Below are 15693 nucleotides of genomic sequence, written 5' to 3' on the forward strand. Positions count from 1 at the left end.
GGCACAGCGACATCAAGGGACCTTAGAATTAAGTTTTCTTACTGGATTTCTTACCTGGATTGGGGCCAGACCCATCCAGAAAACAGTGCATGCGATGTCTCCAACCAAAACTGCAGCTGATGATTTTCATTCGGTGAGATGAGTGGCTAATATGACATCGCGAGATGACGGACAACTACTAATTTTTCAATACACCGTCAGTAACAACAAACAAAACAAAACATCCAAAATAACAGCCAAACCACATGGCAAATTAATCAAACTCGTATAAGATCTGACCAAGATATGCTTGTCTATAGCTGATGCTTGAAGGAATTCACCGAGATAACGGAAACAACAGGATCCTGCAAGCTGTTCCATATGTTAATTGCTCTCAATGAAAAGAAGCGAGCTCTCACATCAGTGTAGCCTACAGGTACAGGTACAGATATATTGATAACGTCAGTATGATTTTATGATTATACGACATATCAAGTAGTCTGTAGCATTGTGAACTTTGAACAGCTTAGGGGGATCACAATCTTAACTTTTCCTCAATATTTCCGCTTATTGGGCCCATGAAGAGCCTCGGGAAGAATAGTTTGCCTCACTTCCAAACTCTGTGTTTCAAAAATCCCGCCCCCTCGGCTGCTGTGTGGGAATATAAACATAAACATTGAAATCGTCAAGGATCAACTCACACAGTAAAATCAATGTATCCTGAATATCCATCGAGCGAAAACATGAATGACAGCTCATAGGGTGAAGGAATAATAGTAGTAATTGATCATTTTCACCTGGCGGGCGGCGGCGAGGCACGGGACGCCATCTCAAGGAGCCGAGCTGTGAGGGACACCCGCGCCGGACACTGTTTTCGTCGTGCAGGACAAACCCGTTGAGGATACTCTTTCGCCGCGGAGGGCCGCTCAGCTCAGTGAGTAGAGGGTCGTCTGGAGCACTTTTGAGCCGCGCCCCGACTGTGTGTGATGGTGTCAGGGGCGGGAAGAATACCTGGCCCGGGAGGCCCCGAGAGGGCCAGCGCGGCCGCGGCGGCCCGCCCCGGCCACGACGCCAGGCCGCCCAGGGATGAGGAACAATCTCTCATCCTTGAGGCCGCCCAGGGGCTGCCAGGCCGTGCAGGGCCACCACAGGACACGCGGCCCTGCAGCGCCAACAAGGCGAGGCTGCGGTGTTGGCCCCGGGTCATGGTTACAGTAGGAAGGGGGGGGGTGCTGCACAGCCTGGAGCAGGCCGTCCGTAGGGGGGGGTGGGGGGGGGCATGGTGTGAGCTGCACGGCCCCCACACGGCTGCCGTGCTGTATGCCCTCCCAGGCCATCAGGGGTGTCGGGAGGATTTATGTAGAATTACTCCCAACCTGCTACAAGGATCGGGAATTCTTTTCTGATGGGTTGTTCATTAAGGCTATTGTAAGGTCAATATTGTGTTGCTATTTGCCAAACAGCTCTTAAGTCAGAGTTATTTGCCATAAATCTGCTTAAATTGAAAAAGTAACTGCTCGCTGCTAAACCCACATAGTGCCAACCCCTTTATTCAAAGTTTTCAGTGGCATCGGCCATTTTTCATTATATTAATTGGTAAAGATTCGTTTTATTAACGTTGCTCAAACTTGGACAAAAACATTTGATTTCTGGATGTTTTTTTATGCTGTTTATCATGGAGATAGTATTTTTCTCCGGAAATCACTAAATGATTAACTTTTCAATGCCTTTTGTGGACCCGCCACCGCAACCGCAAAATAGCTCGCAGAGAGGTTCAACTTGGGGAACCCGTGGGAAATCGGGGGTTTTGGGTGGGGGAGCACATTTAAATGGTTAAGATTCGTTTTAGTACCATGCCAGTATCTCATTACCTACCTTATGAAACGTCACTATCTCCTCATATATCTTTTCTACAAACCTTCAACAGTCATGGAAATGCTTTCAAAATCCAATTCAAGGACTTTTTTTTTAATCTTGAAAATAAGGAATAATGTTTACAAAAGCGCATCGCCTCCTCTGGTGCTGGCCGCGGCAACGGTGGTATCGCCGCCCCCCACATGTATATGCGACTTATTTCTGTGAGGAGGTATTTCTCGCAACACTGGCTGGACCACCACCGCCTGAGGAGGCTACTCTCGTGAATATTATCCCCTATTTTCAAAAATAAAAAAATATTCCTTGAATTTGATTTAAAAAGCATTTCCATGATTGTTGAAAGTTTGTTGAAAAGATATGTGAAGAGCTAGTGATGTTTCATAAGGTAGGTAATGAAATACTGGCACATTAATACACCGAATCTTAACCTATTTTTCTTGCACAAACATTTTGTACTTGAGCTAAAAGTAAGGAAAATATTTATCATTTTATTCAAATCTTTTAACTTTTCCTCCATCTTTCCTGTGGCAGACAGCCAGTGGTGTCCAGCTTGTAACCGTGGTTACATCATATAATGATGCAAATAAGTGATAATACCCCTTCTCCATACTCATACTCACCACAGATCCTTGTAACCCCCACCCCCCACGCAGGCCAGCCACCCCCCTGCCCACTGATGTTATCATATACAATTCTGGTTCTTAATTTATCTCCATACATTATTACACCATTGTAGTTGTGTAAATGTGAAAATAAAGCTATGATGGAATTCCCTTAGTTTAATGAGGGCAGCTGGTTTAGGACTAAAATCTTTGAATATTATATGACTGATATACCATGAGTTACATACCCAGTATGTATTGCCCACCCCTTAAACTCTCTTATTTTTCATCCCTTTCATACATTTGTAGATCAGTTACACCAGTGATTACATGCTTCAATTCAGTACAGCCAAAGGGCCTTGTTCTGACCCTGAAACAAGAGGTCTTCATTAAAGAACTGAGGGAAAAGTACAGAGTACCACAAGACAGAATCTAACAACTTTGAAATTTATCAATATTCATCAGAAAACATCAAGATTAAGTCAGAAGAACAATTTGATTGCAAAAACTACTTGCCATTATCTACTCAAGTTAATCAATAGCCCTGAATGAAACTTTAGCAGTTATGTATAACCCTTCATGTCCTTCATCTCTACAGGCATGTCATCACGTCCCCAGGGCAGGGGCATGCGGGGGGGGCACCACCACCAAGGGGGCTATGGGCACCATGGGGGGGGCCACTGGGTGCAGCGAGGTGGCAATCGTGGCAACCGTTCAGACTACCACCACCAGCAGCACAACCATGGCGGTGGCCGCTCCTCCCGGCCAGGCATGCGCCACACTGACCCAGAGAAGCTGTTGGCCTCCCTGGGACCTGATGCCCAGCTGGCCCTCACCACAGCCATCATCAACACTGTCTTGAAGAACACGGTAAGGAGTGGTGGTAGTGCTCACTTGAGAACTTCACCTGGCACATTTATTTCAAGGGTGACTTTACACTAATTCTGACAAGTAATGAGCTGGACCACCCAGCCGTTACCCGCCAGCCATAGTTAGGAAGGATCAACAATATGCACTTAATAGATAACCCTCCCTAATCACTGAAATCAAGGTCTCTGTTTGAAATGCTCTCTTGGCAGGAGGAAAAGGAAAGCCGCGGGAGCTTCCGAGACAACAGGGAACAGGGAAACTACCGCAACCGTGACAATCGTCGTGAAGGGCGAGGAGGATACTACAGGGTAAGTCCTTGCCCACGCTTCCTGGCCATTGTGGAGTATGAACTGTATTAATGCAAATCTTGACCAACTTAAAATTAGGCTAGATAACCACAGTTGCTTTCCTTGGTATTTAGGTGTTTTGAGTTAGAGCCCCTGAAAAGTCACATGGCTGCACTCCTGCCAATGATGGTTCTGCTAATTTCTCAAGAATAGCAGGAAATGGTGATCAGTGCCACCAAAGGAGGAAGTGACATGCTCTTTCATCCATGCTTCGATAATGTCATTATATCTATACTCTGGTTATACCATTATATTTAGGAGACTTCAATTTAGGGTAAAACACATTATTTCAGTATTTATTCAGAAACTGCTACAAATGACAAGGATACGTAATATAGGTGATATGAATATATTAAAGCTATTCTTTCATTTACACTTTGGATATCTTTTTTTTTTTTTTTTTACCCTCTTTTCACACAAAAAATTAACCTACTATTACTCCTGATACTAAAAGTGTCAACCAAAATAGCATATCTTGTGTTAAAGGAAATCACAGTATGGGGTGTATTCTGAGTTGCCACCCAGCAGGCGTCACCACCAACTAAGTCTTTGGGCCCATGAAGCTTGAACATTTTTTCAATTCTCATAAATTACCTGTGTTTCTCTGAGACTTCTAACAATTACACTCCATTACAATAAAAGACACTATTGTTAATAAAAATGTAGTTGATCATTCTTGTTGCTTTGTTTATTGGTAAACGAGAGAAAATAACTATTGGAAGTTTCTCATTAAAAATCTTTCTTGCATGAAAGACCTGCAAAATCAAGCAGAATTGGACTTTAAAAATCTATTTATGTTACAATATTTATTGAGTATCTACTTTGCGTGTATCAGTCTCGCCTTCTATGAAGTTTCTAAAGAAACATTTTAGGGTGTCAAGTAACTCTACAGAAACCATCATAACACAGGAGAGCCTGGTGTTTGGGCATCCGTGAGGTCACTATCTTCCGCTTCCAGAATGTTATACTAAGCCCTCAACGGACTGCTGCTTGTTGTGTGGGGTAGACCAACCAGTAGCGTGGGCAGGTTAAAGGTGATGACATTTAAGCCCCGGAATTGAGGGCGGAGTGTAACACTATGGGAGCAGAAGCCAGTGCCAGCCACGGAGATCAAACAATGTATTTTGTCAAGTTGCTTAACGCCCTAATGTCTGTGATAAATTTCATCGAAGGTGAGACTAATACACAAAGCAGGTATTCAGCAAATATTGTAATATAAATATAATTTTTTAAGATGTCCAGTTCTGCTTGATTTTGCAGGGCTTTCATGCAAGAAAGGTTTTTAATGAGGAGAAGCTTCCCATGGTCATTTATTTTCTCTTGTTTACCAATAAATAAGACAAAAATGATCAACTACATTTTTATTAACAATAGTGTTTTTTCATTGTATTGGAGTGTATTTATTACAAGTCCAAGAGAAACACATAATTTACGATAATTGAAAACAAAAGTTCAAGCTTCATGGGCCTAAAGACTTAGTCTGTGGTGACAACTGGTAAGGATGAATATACCCCATTGAGAGTTAATAATGATCAATAACTGGTTCAGTATTTCAGATGCTTCTGGATGTCTACCACTGATAGTTTGTTGAAATATAGAATTACCACAGGCATTTCCCCTTTCTCTCTTCATTGTTTCTGGAGGTGCTATCAGCCAAGGAGTGGAATGTCTAATTAACTCTCTTGTTGGTATCTATCAGTAAGGCAAACAACATTGAAACATGTCGACCAGAGCACATGTGATTACACTCGGAGAAAATCTATGACACCGTCAGTGGCAAGAGCCTAGTCATGTGACTTGTTGGGGTTTCCCATTGATAATAATGTAATTTTAATAACTTCATACGACTTTTGAAGATTGATAGTTTACTGTTACTGCCACTAGGGTGTGTTAAGTGGAGGAGCCTCACTTGATCTCAATACGTCCAGGAGAACAGTTGACTAAAAGTATTTCATGTCAAAAGATACCTAACACACACACTCAAGCTCAGAATGGAACCACTGCAGTCACTCAACATTTGATGCAGACCTAGCAACCCTCAAAAGAGCATAACTAGAGATCACAGCTCGAATTGATGGAAGGAGGAGAAAGTTTTTGTCGTGAGATGAGCCTAAAAGTATGGAGAGAGAGAGAGAGTGAGTGAGAGGAATAACAATAGTGCTTGCAAAAGATTTGGAAGACATGCCAGCCTCAGTAAAACAGATGCAGGTAATTGAAAGCTGATTTTACCTGTGGTTATTAGATAAAGGAATTGTACCATTCATATATTGGGTTACTCCAAAGATTTACATAAACCTGAAGTTGGGTAACATCCCTAACTTAAAAAAAAAAATTTGCTGTTGTCAGATGGAGGTATGTGCACAAGTAGGCACTTTAGATGTACACTAGTAGCTATGTCTTTAACCCCCATTGTGTGGAGGTCATCATGAGCCCCCAGGCAGTGCCTTCGGCTGTTGTGATGAACCTCAACCTGTGAGTCTCATTCACCCAGGAGGAGATGCGACAACGCAGGCCTTATGGAGAGCCCCGCAGATATGATAGCAGGTGGCACAACGAGGAGGGGCGCGGCCATCACTTTGAGCGAGAGAAAGGTAACGCCGGCCCCCCTCGCCACCAGTATGGCAACAGATATCCTGGCCCACCCAAGCGGAGGCTGTCACCCCAGATTCACCAAGGCCCCACTTACAAACGTCAGAGGTAAACACCACAAGAAAGTGTGTGTGACATGGTTTAAATGAGTTTCTGATTCTTCCAGCAAAGGAGAGAGATGAAGGAAAATTTGTAGTGAGTTGATTACATACATGGAACTACTTACTGTGCTTACGAAGAAAATGGAACACTCCGACGATGAAGGCAACAGGCTTCCAGCTCCCATCCTGAGAATCTACTAAACTTTATTAAGGAATTTGCACCCTCTATGATTGAAAAATTTGTGTATACGTGGCTATGAATATGTGTAAATGTATATGTATATGCACCTATGAAGTGACTGATGCCACTGCCAAGGCCAGCACCCAGTGGAGATTATATGTTACATCAGAGATACAGCCACCCTGTCTTGGAAACCTCACAGGAAAGACTTACCCATCATCAGCCACAAAAGGAAGGAAGGAACCAAGCAAGACCCAACAGTGCTTCACCTTTCAATTTCACTTGAACAGAAACTGTGAAAGGATTTGTAAGGTTGAAGTATTTTTTCTTCTTCTTTTCAATAAGCTAACAGAACTTGTACATTTTCAGGAGCACATGCACATAATGGGGGATGGATGTTAGTGTGTTGTACTGTGTGAATGGTACCAAATGACTTACCTACATTACTAGAATGAGAAAATAGATATACATATTTACCATGACTCAAAAAGCTGTGTGTGTTTTGTGTATATGGAGGTAGTGGCATTGTAGTTTAACCATTGTAGATTTACACGATTATATAATATTTAAAAGAACACAACCGTAGCCTATATCCATCTTTTTGGCCACAGGCTATACACATCAAAGTATCCATTGATAGTTAACCTTCATATCTGTACAGGCCTGAGTTGTATTCCTGGTGATGCCGTGATTGAATGTGAGGTATTAACTGCTCCAGTGTTCCATGCCTTGCACGATGCATGTTTCAAGCGAAAATACCTCAAAAGAAATAGATTAGGATCCTATGGATCCTCTCCCTCAGTACTCTTATTTCCAGTTTCCTCCCAAGCCAATCAGTCTGTAGTAGTTGGAAGCACCTGTTCTACCCCTAAACCTGTCAACATTTATGTTCTCTACATGACTGTTCTATCTCCCATTCTCTTCCTCTTGTTCATTAATGATTTTCTTTCCATAACAAACTGTTCTATCCACTCCTGTGCTGATGACTACTCTGCATTGAACATCATTTGACACAACAGGAATTACAGGATTCAAAGCTGGACACTACAGAACACTTTATCTCTGACCTTGTTATCATTGCTAAATGAGGCAGCAGGAACTTAGTGCCTCAAAAACTCAATTTCCCACCTAGCACAACACAATCTTCCAAACACCAATCACCTGTTCTTTGATAACACTCAGCTGTCCCCTTTTCATACACTAAATATTCTTAGTCTATCCTTCACCCAAAATCTGAATTGAAAACTTAATATCTTGTTGGCCATTAGACCATTTGATATATTCCAATTTCACTTAGTTTTAAGGAAAGACCACCTAATATGGACCATGGCATCTGTGTGGTTTATGTAAATCTATGGAAATATCTCATCTCTGTTAAATCTTTTTCCTCAAGGTTAGGCACTCCTTATCATCTCTACCAGTTTTACCCTCTCCCAGATACTATCCACATACAAAGGCTTTTATTTATTTATTTTATTTTATTTTTATTTTTTTATTTTTTACCCTTGAATGGAGTATTCATCCCATGTGTAGGGGGCTCCATACTCACACCCCTTTTGGACAGAGTGGAATCAAAGGCTTTACATCTCATTAACTCCCTCATGTTGACAGTCTTCTACTTCTTAATTCTGCCACAATGTTGCCTTTCTATGTTCTGTTTATATTTTCATGCCGACTGCTCTTCTAAACTTGCTAACTGCATGCTGTCATCCCTCCCATGACTCGGCTGCACACTACCATCTACTATAGCTCATTCTATGCCAGAGTCAACCATTATCTTCTTCCTTTCATCCCTTTTACTGGTAAACTTTTGAACATCCTTCCTTCATCTGTATTTCCTTCTGCCTATGACTTGAGCTCTTTCAAGATGGGAGTATCAAGACACCTCCATTCAAAATTGACCTGTTTGGCCACTTATACTGTCATTTTTTTTGCTGGAACAGCACTCAGCAGTCTGTTGTCTTGTTTTTGTTGTCTGAGCTGCTTCAATCACAGTAGAAATATATATATATATATATATATATATATATATATATATATATATATATATATATATATATATATATATATATATATATATATATATATATATATATATATATATATATCAACTTTATTGTAATACAATGATTTTCTTCACAAGATTCATATATTATTAGGATTTTGAAAAATATCTATTTTTACATGGCTTTATGCCGTCTTGTACTGCCCTTATTACATTAGTAATAAGGTGGCTCTGTGGATATGGTGCTCAGCTCGACATAAAGGTTGCGAGTTTGATCCCTTTGTTACCTGAGTAGAAAATGATTCAGCATAACAGTTTTGCCACATAGCATTTCAAAGTAAAGTTGCTAATAAATAGATTTGGAGATGCTATTGTGTGTGCTAAGTGTTGATTAATGTATCAAGGTTTGAACTTCTGATGCATTGCCAAATGTAAAGAAATAGCTGATACTGTAACATTCAGAGATTTTTTTCAGATATATTAGACAGATACATGTGAGACTAAGGCGTCCAAGTTTGACGCAACTGGTTGCCCTGAACAGTTTTGCATGATAAAAGCATGCATGCAACCAGTTGCATGCCAACACCACACTCACCAAATTCAAATTTAGCAGTTCAAAATGTAAGAGATTGAGAGGATTTTTGTTGGTGGTGTGTATGGTGGTAAGGAGAAAGAGAGGAGAAGAGATTGAAGAGAAAGTATTTTAGCAGATAGAACATAGTTGCTACAAGAAAAGTAAAAAGAAATTAGAAGAAAAAAAGAAAAGATATGAAAAAAAGCAATCTTCTAACCGTCTCCACCGTCTTACTAACTAATAACACCATTTGCATTTGGATCGCGACTTGAGTTATTGCTGATTTATTTTATCGTTTGTATACAACTTTAGTTACTAGCAAAACAACTTATTGCTATTGTATTTGTATGTATTTGTATTGGTTTGCATGCAATGCATTTAACTGCAACTAAATCAAACAAGTTTGAGCCGCACTGTTTACGCTTAGTAAGACCAGTTTAGAAGTTCTGTGTACAGCTTGTTGATTGTTCCTGGGCACTAAGGTGACAATCACAGACAGACCCTCAGTTGTGTAGTCATCACCCTTAGCCTTGATTCAAACCCTTAGGGAGCTAAAACAGTATCAGCATAGTGGGAAGCAGGCAGGAGGGGCAGTGTTGTGTTTATAGTGATCACTTAATTCACTTATGTATGTATATTCCTTAGAAATATAAGGTTCTACACAAAACCATTCCATAGTGTCAGTGATATAAAAGATTACATAGATAGTGGTCAATAGTCTTTGGTGTAGGTTGAACAGCCCATTGTGCATTGCACATGACTAAAATATGTGTTTTCAGTTAGGTTGGTGTGAATATGTTGAATGATGTGCAATTGAAAGCTGTGCATTATGTAATAATGTGAAGTGAATGCAGTGTTTGTATGCATGTAGTGAGAAGTAACCCTTCATTCCTGCATAAATCAGTAATGTAAGCAAGAGTATCATGTGGAAAAGTTAATTCCAGAATATTAGGTGCAGAGGGAACATTATGACACACCCAGACAGGGATTAATTTCCTGCACTACTGATTGTCAGAATGGAGAAATTAAATGCAAACGAGGGAGAGCGGGAGTCCCACCGTGACCTTGACTTCCTGGATGACGAGGGCATCGAGGACGTGGAGCGCCCAAGGGAGAGGGAGCGTCGCACCTCGGTCCTGGAGGAGGAGCGGCCCCACAAGAACATGGTCGAGGGAATGGATGGCAGATCAGGGCCAAGTGGGGTGCAGGTGACTATCAGAGCGGATGGAGAGCGAGCAGTGAACAGTGACGGCCATGTGAGGAGGGTGGCCGGCCGCCTCTTTGTGGAGCTGAGGTGCCCACACTGCCCCAACCAGAAGTCCATCACATTCAAGGTAACACACCAACTAAACGTTACTCTGGTTTTGGTTCGTGATCAGATTATTATCTCAAATGGTTGCATTTTCCTGCGGGAAAAGAGTTTAGAAATTTAGATGTACTCTTCATTTACTACTTTGATGGTAATCAGTTCAGAAATTCTACTCCTAATAACTTATTACCTCTATATATATTCAGAAAACATGGCATAAGTTCAACAGCACCCAGCTCCAATATATATCTAGTGTACTCCTAACACCTAATATCCCATCCAGGAGTACAAGATGCACCTGACCAGTGAGTACCACAGGTCTCGGCTACACAGACTTGCCAGGAAACACACGGTTGTCTTGCGCAAGATCCGTGCCCAGCAGCGGCAGGAACAGAGGGACAATGAAAACAAGTGGAAGGAAGAGAACCCAGAAGAATTTAAAACTGCTGTGTCCAGGTAGAGTAGTCCTCAGAATCACTGAGAGGTACAGAGGTAAAGAGAAATGGTTGTTTTATTCCCTTTCTGTATCTTTGTTTATTTCATTATTTTGACCTAAGGTATTTCAATCCAGTAGCCTATACTAGTAACCTATAACTTAATTATAAGACTTGTGAAATAGTGTAACAAACCTACTTATGGTTATTTAGATATGAAAGGCGGCACCTCATCCAGCACAACGAAACCATTGTTAATTATGGTGATATATTGGTGTTTTCAGGTTCTGTAATGCCTGCAAGCTGGCATTCAAGTGTTTGAGTAACAGTGCCAGTGAGGGCATCAGTCAGCATAACAGGAGCAAGTTGCACAGGGTGAGTTGTTGGGGTTGTGGCTGTTCACTTTTCATTTTGGGGGAGAGTAAGAGACACTTTCACGACTTTGATTTTGTCTTTAATACTTAGAAATATGAGAAAGATTGTTTTTCCCATATTCTTGTGTCTTATCAAATGTGAAGTATAAATGAAGCAACAAAGGTAACATGCCAAAGATGAAGGAAGCAGTGAGATACCCAACACCTCTGTCATTCACCCTACAGATGCAGCGCCACTACCTGCACCCTCGCTGTGGCCTGTGTCGCATCACCTTCCCCACACGCATGGAGTATGAGCGCCATGTGGCATCCATCAACCACCTCAGGGTACCACTTGAATCTCTATTGCCAGCATCCTTAAAGTCTTAAATTTTATCTTTAGTTGATTTTATTTTTTCTCTTCTAGATCTTTATATTGTTGATACCTGTAATTAAGCTCCCTGATGCTTTTTTTTATACTGTTCTCATATTTAAAGTTTATTCTGGTTCATTCTGCATTGTTCTGTTTCAAAGAAAAGCATTTTTCAAACGTCAGAAAGTTCTTGTCCTCCCAGGTCCGCACAGCAAACATTGACAACCAAGGGAACAATAGGCGAACAGATGACCAGGGCCAGGAGGAGGAAGGAGGTGACTTGGACTTTGCCAACTTCATGACCCTTGACTCTGTTGGGGAAGATGGTGAGAGAAAAAAGATTGTTTGTTGTATTCTTTGGCTGAATATTGTACTGTCTGTTTGATGAAGAAGATAACTCTTATCCCAACTTCCTCCACACCCACAATCAGTTCATGACTCACTATGCATCATCAAGACCTTACTCTCTATCACCTGTTCCTCAGAACTTAACCCCATCATAAGTTGAAAAGAGACTGTGTTGTTTTGCACAGAGAAATTCTTTTAGCTGCTTTAAGTGGCATTTTCCATGCAAATAAATTCAACTAAATATAACTAACTTATGACCCCTCCAACACTAATCATAAACTATTTCCACAGATGAGGAGGGTGGAGGATCAGAGCACGAGGAGATCACAGGAGGCGTTGACGTAGCAGAAGCGCCAGACAAGGACGCAGCAATTATTAATGATGACGACCTTGACAGCATTTCTGGTGCCAGCACTGCAGACAACTCCCTCCTCAACATGAAGGACAAGGACAAGGACTCTGACACCCCCAAGAAAGGGAACAAGACAGGGCACTTAGAGGAGGAGGAGGAAGAGTTGGAAGAGGATATGCTGGAGACTGAGTGGGACAAAGAACAGCATGAGGATGATGAGGAGGAAGGACATAAGCCATTAGGTTTGTTGATCGTGTTGGAAGATCTTCCTTGGTCATATTTAGAGACCTTTGGTTTGGTGGATTTCCACTATGAATGTAAATGCTAGCTAGCTGCATCCAACTTGGAGACCATAGAAAATGGCCACTGCCACCAATATATAAAATAAGTTTATTCATTAAAGTGAACTCTTCCCCCCCACAGGGACAGAGTATGTGCGAAGGATTGAAGCCTATTACTGTAGCATCTGTTACAAGATCATTCGGGCAGACTCCTCACTGGGGTCACGGGCAGTCCAGCGCCACTGTCGCTCCTTCAGTCACCTATCACACTACAGGGACCGCCACCCTAGCCTGCCCCAGGTAAGGCAGGCAGCCGTCCACAGGGTGTCCTGAGCCCTTCTGCTCCCACTCAGCGAGTCTGGTCTTTTAAATTCTGTTGAATGTACTCTTGTAAATTGTTTTTAGATAATTATGTGTTAAGAGTCCTCTTTTTAAGAATGTGAAAAGTGATGTTTTATTTAAATAATCTGTTTTTTTCTCACTTAATATTTGATTAGAGTTGCCTAAGCAGCACTTTATCAGTGATGCATCAATTTTCAGGATGAAGATGGCCAAAGTGGGGAAGAGGGGGAGGGGGAGGTTGACCTGGAAGAGGAACCAGACCAAGACAAGCTGTGGGAGGAAGTTGATAAAGGCCTCACAGCTCTCCAAGGTAAGTTGTTATGTTTCACCATCAGCATATCCCAGAGCCTGTCTGTTGTTTTTGGTTTAGACACTGTACTGCTATTGACTGATATCCTTCACTGCACCATGATTGTATACTCAGTTAATCATGCAGCATCACTGAGATTATCCTTTTTATCTTTTCCAGGGGAGCTTATGACTGATATTGAGAACGCAGATGGCAATGAAGAAAAGGAGGAAATAACAGAGTCAAAGGAAGAGGGGAAGGAAGATGAGGAAGAGGTGAAGGTGAACTCCAAAGAGAATCAGAAGGATGACACAAAGGCTGAGAAGGTTAGATCATAATGCAAGGATTTTTTATGACTTATTTTATTGATCATTTGTGAGATTAAGAAGAAAGAATGAAGTAATGTACCATTCCATAAATTTATTCATATGTACTTAGGTTAATAATAAAATGATGGGAATCCAGTAGGTTTTAAGTAATACAGTTATGTCTTTTACAGGAGAATCATAAAGGAAAAAAAGAAAGGGGTTCCAAAAATGATGACTCCAAGAACACTGAGGAGTGGGAGGAAGTTGGGGAAGACTTTTCTGTTTAATTATCTTTTGTATGGGACTTAACTTTTATTTTGTCTGACCAATTTCTGGTGCTGACTGGAAAGAGAAGCTGCTGTTCCACTTGTCTTTGTTACTTGTGGCACTGCAAAGGTTGATAGCTGTAGTCACATAAGGTTAGAGATTAAACATTATTATCAGCTGCCTTGAATGGACACTTTCCCCAGCTGTATCATTACCACTCTGATGCCACAATATTTATTGTTTTTTTTGTGTGTTATTGCTATGTTAATACAGTGTATCTTGCAACCTTTAGCTGGTACAGTGAGATTATATAGGCCTTCTTTGGGCCAATAGTAGTCATAATGTTTATGAAAAGCCTGAAGAAATTGTGGAAATGTCAGTTACAATGGAATGGCAGCTTAGGCCTCTCAGTGCAGAGCCTGCTGACTTGTGAATCTTATAAAGAGAGTTCATATTGCATTTTACTCATAACTGAAGACCTAGCCAAGCAAACATGTCAAAATGTTGTATGTATGGGAGGGAGGGGTCTTAAAGTGTCCATTTACATAATGTAAATATTCTACCACAATTTCAGTGAGCACTTATATAATGAATGTTTTTTTTTTTCCCCTGTTGAGCTAGATATTTTCTACCCTACTCCTACCATCACTTTATAGTGCACAATTGTGACACTGTTTGCATGTGAAAACTTCACATGTCGGTCAGCTCCAAGGTTTGTATAGGCTTTACAACTCCGCAAGCTGGAGTGTATCTTTTTTTTTTTTTTTTTTTTTTCTCATATATTGTCAGTGAATGTCAATTAATGAATATTTATTTTAGAACTTGAAGATTACTGATTTTTCATGTGTTGTGGCTGTATTATTTAGTGAAGTCAAAAGACAACTTTTTACATGACAAATTTTTATATACCAATTCTGATTCCTGTTACCTGAAGTGTGTGTTATGTGGTTACTTCATATGGTATGTGTGTACCATATACTTCTGTCACACCATGATGGATATCCCATGGATGAGGAAACAACTGTGAAGTGTATCCTTAGTTGCAAAAAATAAAATGTTAAGATTGTTTTTGTGTGTGTGATTGAGCATTGCAGCTTTGTATTCTTTATGAATTGAGTTTTTGGAAGAGAGCAGTGAATAGATTTCTCACCTCGGTTATGTGTGTTGCTGTGACTTCACTGATCAACAGTATAGGACAAGAGAAGGAAATATAAACATACCTGACTTTGGTCCTGTCTTTTGATATATGAAAGTCGGGGCATTTCGAATCTTCTTTATCTCTGACGGGAACCTCCCAAAGGGGGGGGCCACGGCAGAAGTGACTCCAGAGTTTCCCTGTCCCAGCACTCCCATTCACCATTCAATTTATTTAAAATCTTTTAATATAAATTAGTCTGGAGGCCGAACCAATGGCTTATTTATAACTGGCACAATTTGTAAACATCAAGTTACATGATCTTTATTTTACAGGTGACTCATGAGTCAGACATAACAACAACTGACAGGAAGGGGATATGTAGACGCTGCCTCCCCGGGGTTCTCATAACACGCACACATTTCAAGCTTTGTTGGCCTTAGAGGTGTGACTTTTTCATTGTCTTCCTTTCAAGCTTTTCCCTTTCCATTTATAAAATCCCTCCCACATGCCTTCCTTCCTCCATCCCTTTCCATCTCACTCTCACCCTTCCATATAATTATGCACTTGATTGATTGATTGATAGTTTATTGTTGTAAGTAAAACAACAAAGGAGAAGGGAGGAGCATGCCATCCCAACCCCCAGGCAGTACAGAGTGTGATTATACAACTAAGGATACATGTGTAAGTAGCACCAGGAAACTAAAGATACAATGGTAGGGGACAAGTGCTAAAAAAAAATAAAGGCCTTGATTTAGTCAAGGGAGCAGACATAAGGG

At 41.0% G+C, this 15693-nt stretch overlaps 1 protein-coding gene across 3 annotated transcripts; it reads left to right on the forward strand.

Moving 5' to 3' along the window:
* The first annotated feature begins 713 nt into the window (after positions 1–713).
* On the forward strand, positions 714–14847 carry LOC126980418 (uncharacterized). Of its 3 annotated transcripts, none has more exons than XM_050830333.1 (14): positions 714–913; positions 3055–3326; positions 3536–3634; positions 6165–6370; positions 10139–10457; positions 10716–10888; positions 11151–11241; positions 11466–11567; positions 11780–11918; positions 12232–12534; positions 12716–12873; positions 13114–13225; positions 13385–13530; positions 13704–14847. In XM_050830333.1, exons 2-14 carry the CDS (start codon positions 3057–3059, stop codon positions 13797–13799), a joined length of 2214 nt encoding a protein of 737 aa, XP_050686290.1. In that variant the 5' UTR covers positions 714–913; positions 3055–3056; the 3' UTR covers positions 13800–14847. The 3 variants fall into 3 exon arrangements, with proteins under 3 accessions (XP_050686290.1, XP_050686291.1, XP_050686293.1); XM_050830334.1 differs by having other exon boundaries at positions 11795–11918; XM_050830336.1 differs by lacking the exons at positions 714–913; positions 3055–3326; positions 3536–3634 and adding an exon at positions 3667–5881.
* Positions 14848–15693: the final 846 nt, after the last annotated feature.

This window comes from Eriocheir sinensis, chromosome 44 (genome assembly GCF_024679095.1).
Source record: "Eriocheir sinensis breed Jianghai 21 chromosome 44, ASM2467909v1, whole genome shotgun sequence".
NCBI classification, from domain to species: domain Eukaryota; kingdom Metazoa; phylum Arthropoda; class Malacostraca; order Decapoda; family Varunidae; genus Eriocheir; species Eriocheir sinensis.

What these genes read in the sequence shown, in the direction of transcription:
- LOC126980418 (XM_050830333.1), top strand. Translation starts at nt 3,057, where the DNA reads ATGTCATCACGTCCCCAGGGCAGGGGCATGCGGGGGGGGCACCACCAC. An exon ending in GGCGAGGAGGATACTACAGG is followed by an intron (nt 3,635 to 6,164) that starts GTAAGTCCTTGC and finishes TCATTCACCCAG; the next exon opens with GAGGAGATGCGACAACGCAG. An exon ending in CCCACTTACAAACGTCAGAG is followed by an intron (nt 6,371 to 10,138) that starts GTAAACACCACA and finishes ACTGATTGTCAG; the next exon opens with AATGGAGAAATTAAATGCAA.